At 40.8% G+C, this 11,154-nt stretch overlaps 1 protein-coding gene across 1 annotated transcript in view; it reads left to right on the top strand.

Moving 5' to 3' along the window:
- LOC107299980 (carbonic anhydrase 4-like) overlaps nucleotides 1-6,618 on the top strand; it is a gene marked incomplete at its 5' end in the record, with an annotated part of 8,794 nt that extends 2,176 nt beyond the window's left edge. Inside the window, 5 exons of the mRNA XM_015829327.2 lie at nucleotides 1,933-2,078; nucleotides 3,491-3,580; nucleotides 4,314-4,386; nucleotides 4,478-4,641; nucleotides 6,354-6,618. Coding sequence (XP_015684813.2) covers nucleotides 1,933-2,078; nucleotides 3,491-3,580; nucleotides 4,314-4,386; nucleotides 4,478-4,641; nucleotides 6,354-6,521 — 641 coding nt within the window. The remainder of the gene's footprint in view (nucleotides 1-1,932; nucleotides 2,079-3,490; nucleotides 3,581-4,313; nucleotides 4,387-4,477; nucleotides 4,642-6,353) is intronic.
- Nucleotides 6,619-11,154: the final 4,536 nt, after the last annotated feature.

Genomic DNA, 11,154 nt, shown 5'->3' with positions numbered 1-11,154 from the left:
TGGGGAATTCTGGGAGCTGAAGTCCACACATCTTAACATCATCAAGGTTGAGGGTTTCCTGCCTGAGCAGGGGGTTGGACTAGAAGACCTCCAAGGTCCCTTCCAACTCTGTTATTCTGTTATTGCTCTAAGGAGAAGAAAAATAAGTCAGGGGACATCCTGAGGGACATCATATGGATGACACCGAAATCTTCCTACCCCTTTTGATTTGAGTTTAGAGACAGGAGGAGCAGAAGGCTCTTAGGGCAGTGATCCTCTTTTCCCTTGCTGATTGCAATCTTTTGATCTGCTCTGCAGAAAACAAAGGTCACTGATGGATCCCATCTTGCATAATTCCACCTCTTCATCTGCAGGATTTGGATTCCATTTCTTGCAGTCACGTTAGCAGGTGCTACTCAGATGTGACAGGGAGGGTGAGAGAGAGAGAGAAAGAGAGAGAGAGAGAGAGAGAGAGAGAGAGAGAGAGAGAGAGAGAGACTTTGACACTTGTGAATGCCAAATTTGATATGAGTGAAACTGAAGCATGCTGGTTTAAGGACTCGGGCAATCCAATTAATTGGATGTGTGTAATGGAAGGCTTGTGAAACTAGGTGCTGATGTGGGTGTCAGGTTGCAATTCTCCATCGGTTAGAACCTGCTTGTTAACTGTTACAAATTTAGGAATTGCAAAAAGGGCTCCAGATGAGATCAAAAACAGCTAAGTCTGAGAGTTAAGATTCATTCATTCATTCATTTATAGCTGGCTGAGGAATTCTGGGAGTTGAAGTCCACAAGTCATAAAAGGGCCAAGTTTGAAGACCCCTGTCATAGATCATGAATCATAAGATATAACAAGTGATAAATCATAATATACCAATAGGAGAAGGTTGTAGGAGAGATGAGAAGGTGAGAAAGGATGAGAAGATGAGAAAGATGAGTAGATGAGATGCTCTACAGCTTACTGCATGAGTCTTCAAACTTGGCCCTTTTATGACTTGTGGACCAACTCCCAGAATTCCTCAGCCAGCGTGCCTGGCTTAGGAATTCTGGGAGTTGAAGTCCACAAGTCATAAAAGGGCCAGGTTTGAAGATCCCTGGCCTACTGTATGGGTAAATTTCTTTAGGTCTAAGACAGGGGTGTCAAACTGCCGGCCCACGGGCTGGATGCATCGCGTAGAAGCCACACCCATCCCATTGCCGGCAATGGCAAAACTGTCCTGATACGTTGCATGATGTCACGTCGCAGGTTTGACATGTAAGTAAGTAAGACAATGCATGTAAGACAATGCTGTGGGAGTTAGGTGTATAATTATTTTGTGTCTAATTATTTTGGCATGCAGTGCCCTATAGTGGCGTCCTGAGGGGAGAAGTTAAAACAGTTTATGTCCAGAATGTGAGGTGTCTGTAGATATTTTCTTAGCCCTCTTTCTGGTTCGTGCAGTATACAAATCCTCAATGGAAGGCAAGCTGGTTGCAGTTGTTTATTCTGCAGTCCTAACTATCCGTTGAAGTCTGTACCTGTCCTGTTTGGTTGCTGTACCAAACCGGACAGCTGCTGAGGTACAACTGGCAGACTCAATAATTCCTCTGTAGAACTGTATCAGCAGGTCCTTGGGCAATCGGACTTTTCTGAGTTGATGCAGGAAGAACATTCTTTGTTGTGCCTTTTTAATAGTGGTTCTAATGTGAGGCGTCTATTTTAAGTCCTGGGAGATTATAGAACCCAGAAACCTGAAGATCTCTACTGTTGATACTGTGTTGTCCAATATTGTAAAAGGTGGTAGAATAGGAGAGCTTCTCCTAAAATCTACTACCATCCTTACAGTTTTAAGAGTGGAATCTTCTGGGATTGTGGATTTAGGAATTAACATCTGTTGGAATAATGCCTGTTTGCTTGTTAGTCAAAGACCCATCAAGACATTTGCTCTTAATTTTGTTTTCATTCTGTTGCAGTTCAGATAACTTTTAATTCCAAAGCAACCATCTCTGGTCCCGGCTTACCAGCAGTGTATTGGCTGCACAGCGCCCACTGGCATTGGGGCACCCAAAATACCAATGGCGCAGAGCACACAATCAATGGCCAACGCTATGCCATGGAGGTAATCAATTCAGGGTGCTGGCAAAAATAAAATTACTAAGAGATGAATGTTTGGTTTGATGTAGGAGAATACAGGTAATTCTCAATTTATGACCACAATCTGAGACCAGAATTTCTGTTGCTGAGCAAAGTGATTGTTAAGTGGATGTCACCTGATGTGTGGATGATGATTGTAGGTGTGAGGACCAGTTGTAAGTTACATTTTTCAGTGACTTTGTAACTTTGAATGGTCACAAAGAAAATGGTTGTAAGTCAAGGGCTATGGAGATTCTCAGTCATCCAAGTCATGCTTGTCTCAAAGGTGCTTTTTCAAGGGGCAACTGGACTTTCTTGTCTCTCTTTGAAGATGTTTCTCTTTTCACCTAAGCAGCTTCTTCATTTCTGTCAGAATGGTGGGGAACGACTCCCAGAAAGAGTGCTAATGACCAGATGACTGCAAGGAATATAAATCCTTTCATTCTCCAACATTCAGTCAGAATGGAACAAGCTTCTTGGATGAGAAGCGAAACATGGAAAAACAAAGGAAAAACAAAGAAAACCCAGTTGCCTCTTGAAAAAAAGCACCTTTGGGACAACCTGTAGTGCTGATTACTTGACCAGCTAAGATCAATTTACCTATTCTGCAACCAGAATCTTTAACTGTGCTTTCTGCATTTCTACTTTGGCAGCTTTTTTCATAAGCTATTATGTATGTTGCTGATAGTCCTCAGGGGAAGGATGTAAAAATCAGTAATGGGGGGTGCAAAGTCCTTTCAGAATAGATTACTTGTTAAAAAGGAAACACAACTACTGTCCTGATCACAACTATCTGAAGAGAACAGGTGGGAACTACAAGTAGCCAACCACTGAGCTTTATAGATTGTGTGTGTGTAGGATAGGATGGAATGATTGGCTGGGGGAATTCTGGGAGTTAAAATCCACATGTCTTAAAATTGCCAGGGTTGGGAAAAACTGTTTTATACACACAGTCCTCAATTTATGATCACAATTGAGCCCAAAGTTTTCACTGCTAAGCGACACAGTTGTTAGGTGAGTTTTGCCCCATTTTATGACCTGTCTTGCCACGGTTGTTAATTGACTCACTGCATTTGTTGAGTTAGTAGCAGGGGGTTGTTAAGTGAATCTGGTTTTCCCCATTGATTTTGCTTGTCAGAAGGTTGCAAAATGTGATCACATGACCCTGGGACACCGCGACCATCACAAACAGGAGCCAGTTGCCAAGCATCTGAATGTGACCGTGGGGATGCTGCAAAGGTCGTAAATGTGAAAAACGGTCACAAGTCACTTTTGTCAGGGCCATTGTAACTTCAAATGGTCACTAAGCAAACGGTTGTGAGTCGAGGGCTACCTGCATTGTTAACACACTCTGTTTAAAATATTGGTGCTCATGCTCATTCTCCATTCTTGCACCAGATGCACGTGGTTCACACTAAAAACAATATGAGTTTAGAAGATGCGAAGAAGGATCCTCAAGGTTTGGTTGTCCTGGCATTCTTCATGCAGGTAAGCAGCGCAAATGGTTGGCCAGGAAGAATGCCAATCCAGCGCTGGATTGGTCCAAGAGTATCTGTCCCTCGGGCAGCCTAGGGTGGCATCAGTGAGGGAACGCTGCCGTGGCCCTGGCCCAGGCCGGCCGGGAGCCAATGTACAATTTTGTGGTGGCCATCTATGCTGAAACGCATTCAGTCTTAGCTCCACGAGGCCATCTGGAAACAGCGAGGAACCAGCCCCTGCCGCGTCGGGCCCGCCCCCTGGGTGCATGCTGGGGAGGTTTCACCCTTTGTGAGGAATGAAGAAATGGACCATGCCTTGGTCCTTGCCCTGGTCCCACCCCCTTCTGCCAGAGACCCTCAGATCTGTCCCACTCCTGCCCAGGCCCCCACAGGCACCCTTGACGCGAACGATGTAGAGCTGGCCATGCCCACCCAGTAGGCCACACCCACCCTGGCCAAACCCACCCGGCCCCCCGAGGGCAACCGCAATGCTGATGCGGCCCTCAATGAAATTGAGTTTGACATCCCTGCTATATATATATATATATAGACATAAATGCAACTGTAACCCACTTTTGCGCCAGGCACATTCTTGCTATTCTCTGCAAGCTGGCATCTCTAATTGAGAGACTATTTTGCAAGCTAAGCGACTATTCCCTGTATCCCACCAACTATACAGTACATACAGTTTCTTAGTATAGCACAGGAGACCTTATATACTGTTTTCTTTCAATTTGCTACAGATATCCCAAGGGGTTTACTATATCACTCCATGGACCACTCTAGCCAATCTTCTCAACAAAATCCCAGAAAAAGGTGAGTCTCTGGATCTCCCCTCCCCCTCAGTCCCACCCACTTCCCTAAAATAAAAATGAGGTGATGTTGTCTCTTTTTTCTGGTTTTTCAGATGATTCTTGGGATCTGAATGGGGAATTCTCTCTGGGTGGTTTATTGAAGACAGCAGATGTAAGCAGTTATTACTGCTACAGCGGTTCTCTCACTTCTCCAGACTGTGAAGAGTCTGTGATCTGGATTGTCTTTCGAGAACCCATTGGGATTTTTTACCAAGAGGTGAGTGGATAAGATCCGATTCATCTCAACTTTCAGGAATGGATTCTAAGGTTCTCTGAAAATAGACTGGCCCTTATTAGAGTCAGTTGATCCTCAAATGCTCAGATTCCTGAGTTTGTCGCAAAACCGCTATGGATTAGGACAGAGTTGCTATAAGCAAATACTGTAGATCAAGTTTTGCATTTAGAGCTGGCCATGTCATAAGGCAAAGAAGTGGCAGATACTGATGGCAGATACTGATGGGTGGTGGTGGTGGTGACAGAGAACTATTGAAAGAGCTACAGGTAGCCTTAAACTTATAACAGGTTATTTTATGACTGTTCAAAGTTGTGACGGCCTCTGAAAGGTGCTTATGGCTTGTGAAGCACTTCCGAGTGTCGTAAAAATGTTGCAAAACAACCACCCCCAAGGTCACGTGATTGCTTGGCAACTGCTCACATTTATGACTGGCTGCAGGATCCCGCGGTCACATGTCCATTATTTTGGGATGTTTTTGCCAGTTTCAGGACAATGGATTTGCTTAATGATGTGTGAAAAATTGTCATAAGTTACCTTTTTCAGTGCTATTATAGCTTTGAACGGTCACTAAATGTATATATACAGTATATGTATGGAGTGTGTGTGTATGTGTGTGTGTGTGTGTATGTGTGTGCTGTGTATGTATGTGTGTGGTAGATGTATACTTTCTTGAGAGCAGGCAACAGAATTTCATTTTTAATATGGGCCAGTGTGTTCATAGTAAAAAAGGACAATAAAGATTTGTCTTGTCTTATAAATAAACTGTTGTAAGTTGCAGACTACCTGTATTCTTGCTCCACCGGGGCTAACACGTTTTTAGGTTATTTTCCAGGGAGCTGGCTGCCCTCCCCGAGTGAAAACATCCCCCATAAAAACCCCTTGTGGGAATAGGTCTGCTAGGGATTCTCTATGGCCCATAATCTGTGTTTGGGTAATAGCAGGACCAATTGGACATACCTAGATCATACATACCAAGTTGTTGGTAGTTAAGGCGCAAAGTTTGGAAAGCTCCAGATATATGTAAGTCTGCTGAGAACTCCATGAGATGGAATCACATAGTGCATTTAAGCCCCAAGGCTTTATTTTTAGAATGTACAGTAGTCCTTGACTTACAACTGTTCCTTTAGTGACTGTTCGAAGTTACAACAATACTGAAAAAAAGTGACTTATGACTGTTTTTCACACTTATGGCCATTGCAGCATCCCATATTGACTTCAGATGCTTGGCAACTGGCCCATATTCCTGGCGGTTGTAGTGTCCCAATGTCATGTGATCAACCTTTGTGACCTTCTGACAAGCAAAGTCAATGGGGGACTCAGATTCACTTAACAACTGTGTTTCCTAACTTAACAACCACAGTGATTCGCTTAACAACTGTGTTAAAAAAAGTTCACACAATCAGGCAAAGTTCACTTAACAACTGCCTTGCTTAGCAACAGAAATTCTGCTCTTAGCTTGGGTTGTAAGCTGAGAACTACCTTTTTATGTATTTCCACATTTCTTGCCTGAAATGACAGGAAATTGACCTGTTGTAACTTGAGGAAATAGCGCTCTGGGCTGAATGTCAGGAATCCCTACTTAAGACATTAAACATCTACGTTCTGGGTAGATGAAGTAACTTTTCACTGTTTGCTGTCTTCTCCTTTTTTCTTCTTCTCTCCTGCCATTGGTTTTTTCCCCTCTCTTTTTCCAGGTTGAAAAAATGACAAATTCACTATATTTTACTACCATTGAGGAGGACAGGCAAATGCAAAACAATTTCCGCCTTGTGCAGCCCTTGAATGGTCGAAATGTCTATTACTACCAGGAACATAAAGAACTGAGTTATTGCCTGAAAAGGTGGTTTAACATAATATTTTGAAGAGAACTTCAGATCTTCCTGAAGAAGACCTGGTCTTTACATCTTGAATGTTGTGAGTCTAATTTTGCACAACATTAAATGAATGCAGTAATATCCACAAAATGTTTGTTGTGGTTTTTCAATAAAACGTGCATGTATTACTCTATCATGAGACTCAGTAGGAACTGAACATAAATATTTTTGAAAAGAGGTTTAGGATGTAGTAGTGCCTTACCTACTCTGACTTCAAAGACATCTAAAATATAGTGTTTTCTAATTTTAAAAAAGGCCATTAACTCAAATCTAGATAAGATGCCATAACATTCTTCTGAGAGTGTCTTCCAGGTCCTTCTAATCTAGAAATTAGGGGATATGTACAGTGCAGATAGTCTCATATAGCGACTGTTCACAGTTGTGATGGTGATAAAAAATGTAACTTTGTGACCAGTCCTCTCATTTATGACCTTCGCAGATCTGTAAAGCAAAGGAAAGCAGAAAGAAGATCATAAGCACATTTGGCGTTTTAATTAACGGCCGCTTAGCTTATTGGCTCCCTTGTTGATCTCAATTGTGGTTGCTAAACGAGGAATTCCTGTACAGTATTCCAGCGAGCCACCCTTATGGCGACACAGTTAACAGGTTGAGTTCAGGTCAAGACCAGGTTCAAATCACCACTCAGTCACAAGATTTATTAGATAATTACAGGTTGCTGACTATCCACACCTAACCTACCTCACAAAGTTAATCACGAGGACACAGAGGTTGGAATGGAAACAGATACAGTACAAAATGCTGATCTTCCTGAAAAAAAGATGAGGTAAATATGCAATATCTAATGACAATAGCCACCCAACAGATTCAGGGGATATTAAGAAGGTTGAATTATAGTAAGAAAATATGATCCACTGAAAGGACATATCTTTTTAGAATAGAATAGAATTAGAATTCTTTATTGGCCAATGTGATTGGACACACAAGGAATTTGTCTCCGGTACATAAGCTCTCAGCGTAATACAAGCAACAAGTGATAAATCATGATCATAATAATCATAAAATACATTCATCATAAATCATAAGATACAGCACTCAGTGATAGTCACAGTATATACTACATAAGCAGTCAACATAAAGCATGCTAGGATACTAAATAAAACAATATAAATCATAAGACATAAGCAACAAAGTTATAGTCATAAGACAATAAGGAGATAGGTAATAGGAAAGATGAGAAGAATCATAGTAATACAGACTTACTAGGTAGTTTGACAGTGTTGTGGGAATTACTTATTTAGCAGAGTGATGGCATGGGGGTCTAGTTGTGTCTAGTTTGTGTCTAGTTATACTGGCATGCAATGCCCTGTAGCATCGTCTTGAGGGGAGAAGTTGAAATAGTTTATGTCCAGGATGTGAGGGGTCTGTAGATATTTTCTCAGCCCTCTTTCTGGCTCGTGCAGTATACAGGCCGTGAATGGAAGGCAGGTTGGTAGCAGTTGTTTTTTCTGCGGTTCTAACTATCCGTTGAAATCTGTGTCTGTCTTAAGATATCTTCCTTGAGCTGTTGTCTCAAATAGGTTTATCACAAACTATACATAACCAGACAAGCTACATACATTCACAGACCCATCCTGATGAGCTGATTGCTGAATACGTTCATCTTCTACGGATCCAACTGGACACTACAGGAAGTCCTCAACTTACAACCATTCATTTAGTGATGGTTCTAAGTTGCGATGGCACTGAAAAAAGGGACTTATGACCATTCCTCGTACTTACAACTGTCATAGCATCCCCAGGGTCAGTGATCAAAATTCAAGCCCTCGATAACTGGCATGAATTTTTGATGGCCACAATGTCCTGGGGTCATGTGATCACCATTTGCAACCTTCCCAGCTGGTGTCTGACAAGCAAAGTCACTTAACAACTGCAAGTGATTTGCTTAACAACCATAGCAAAAAAGATTGTGCTAATATATCAAGCACGTCTCACTTAACAACCAATTTGCTTAGCAATGGAAATTCTGGTGCCAACTATGGTCATTAATGAAAGACTAATTGTATAATAATAATAATAATAATAATAATAATAATAATAATAATAATAATAATAATAATAATAATAAAAAGTTGGAAGGGACCTTGAGGGTCATCTAGTCCAACCCCCTGTTCAGGCAGGAAACCCTATACCATTTCAGACAAATGGCTGTCCAGTCTCTTCTTAAAAACTTCCAGTGTTGGAGCATTCACCACTTCTGGAGGCAGGTTGTTCCACTGGTTAATTGTTCTAACTGTCTCCTTATTTCTAGGTTGCTTCTCTCCTTGGTTAGTTTCCATCTGTTTCTTCTTGTCCTGCATTCAGGCACTTTGGAGAATAGCTTGACTCCCTCTTCTTTGTGGCAGCCCCTGAGATATTGGAACACTGCTCTCATGTCCCCCCTTGTCCTTCTCTTCATTAAACTAGACATACCCAATTCCAGCAACTGTTCCTCATATGCTTTAGCCTCCAGTCCCCTAATCATCTTTGTTGCTGTTCTCTGTACTCTTTCTAGAGTCTCAACATCTTTTTTTATATTTGTTACAGCTTGTTGCTGTATTGTTGTTGTTGTTGTTTTGAAAAAAATAGCCTGTGGCATGAAAGACCATAGGTTAGGATTGTGGTATTCAGAGGGAGAAATCCTCATTTCTTTGTTCCCATCGCTGTCCCGATCTGAATTATTGCCTTCTCCCGCATTTAATTATTTCAAAACAACAGTAAAAAATATCCCTACGTGACAATCACCATCTAGCTTGGCATGATTACATTTTATTTACAAGATCCTGACAAAACTATTTTCATTTTGTGAATCCCCGTGCGGCTGCTGATAAAAACAGGATTGCCAACATGATCGCCAACGTCTGATAACGGATATGGCACAAGAAGAAGAAGAAGAATCCCCAAGGAGAGTAACATTCTTTAAAAATTTCCACATAAACAGGGTTGTTTTCCCTCACCACCACCTCTGAGGAGCAACTTGTAGCAGAAAATTACATTTGCTTCAGTTTTAGTTATATTTTCTGCAGTTCACAAATTCAGCTTTACAGCAAAAAGAAACTAGTTCTGGTAGCGAGATGGAAAGTTAGTTATGGGGGTGATAATTCCCTTCCCTTTTTATTCAACAAAGCTCTTGGTCTGCTGTTCTGTGAGCCTATTATTGTCTATTGTCCGATAACAGGAAAATCAAGCTGGGGCTTTATCATAGGTGTTTTGATTACTCTTTACACTTTGGGGCTCATCCTTACAGCCAGCTTGCCTAAGGAGAAGGCATAACTAAATCAGAATATCAGCAAATAGCCCAAGCCTGCAAAGATGAAGTGAGGAAAGCTAAGGCTCAAAATGAACTAAGGTTTGCGACCAAAGTCAAAAATAACAAAAAAAGCTTCTTTCAATATGTAAAAAACAAGAAAAAAGTGAAGGAAATGATTGGTCCATTAGTGGATGAAAGTGGCAAGAAGGTGTATGGGTATGTCTAGTTTAACGAAGATAAGGACAAGGGGGGGACATGATAGCAGTGTTCCAATATCTCAGGGGCTGCCCCAAAGAAGAGGGAGTCAAGCTATTCTCCAAGGCACCTGAAGGCAGGACAAGAAGCAACGGATGGAAACTAATCAAGGAGAGAAGCAACCTAGAACTAAGGAGAAACTTCCTGATAGTTAGAACAATTAACCAATGGAACAACCTGCCTCCAGAAGCGGTGAATGCTCCAACACTGGAAGTTTTTAAGAAGAGACTGGACAGCAATTTGTCTGAAATGGTATAGGGTTTCCTGCCTGAGCAGGGGGTTGGACTCGATGACCTCCAAGGTCTCTTCCAACTTTTTTATTATTATTATTATTATTATTATTATTATTATTATTATTATTATTATTATTATTATTATTATTATTATTATTATTATTATTATTATTATTATTATTATTATTATTATTATTATTATTACCATGTCTAGAGGTGACATGCAAATATATATCCTGCATCCGACTCCAGCCTCTGGTGAAGACAATTTCTGCCTAACTTGTCTTGCTCCAGACTAAAAGCAGGTTTTGCTACCTTTGCCAGCACAAACTTGGTACAATGTGGTCTGCCAGCTGATCCACCCTGACTTGCTGGCAAACATCTAAGTTCTTCATTACGGCAGGAACAGATCCTTCTTCTTCTTCTTTTTTTCAATATTTTTTTATTTTTTAAACCAACAAAACAAAACAAAACAAAACATAACACACATACACACACAGTGTATACTCCTCCCTTTTTTTTTTAACAGCGATTTCATAATGGTAATCTTCTATTATTTACATTTCCCCCCCCTTATTCTTCTTTAGATATATTTGTCCTTGTTGTCCCGTTGTTTCTTATTTGCATTTTTCTTCCTTCATACTATACTTCATACTAAGAATAATACATATTATTATTACTATACATTATTATACACACATTTTCCACTTTTGACCTTTCCACATTTATTCTCCTCTATTATTTCTAGTCTCCAACCTGTCATACCACTTGTTCCATATTAGATAGTACTCTGTGTCTTCCTTTTCTTTTATCTCTTTTGTTAATTTGTCCATCTCAGCACAGTCCAGGATTTTTCTTTTTTTTTTTTTTCAAAAGAAATTTTATT

This window comes from Protobothrops mucrosquamatus, unplaced genomic scaffold (assembly GCF_001527695.2).
Source record: "Protobothrops mucrosquamatus isolate PMUCROS unplaced genomic scaffold, P.Mucros_1.0 scaffold5859, whole genome shotgun sequence".
Lineage (NCBI taxonomy): Eukaryota > Metazoa > Chordata > Lepidosauria > Squamata > Viperidae > Protobothrops > Protobothrops mucrosquamatus.
This window is presented reverse-complemented; position numbering and strand designations above follow the sequence as displayed.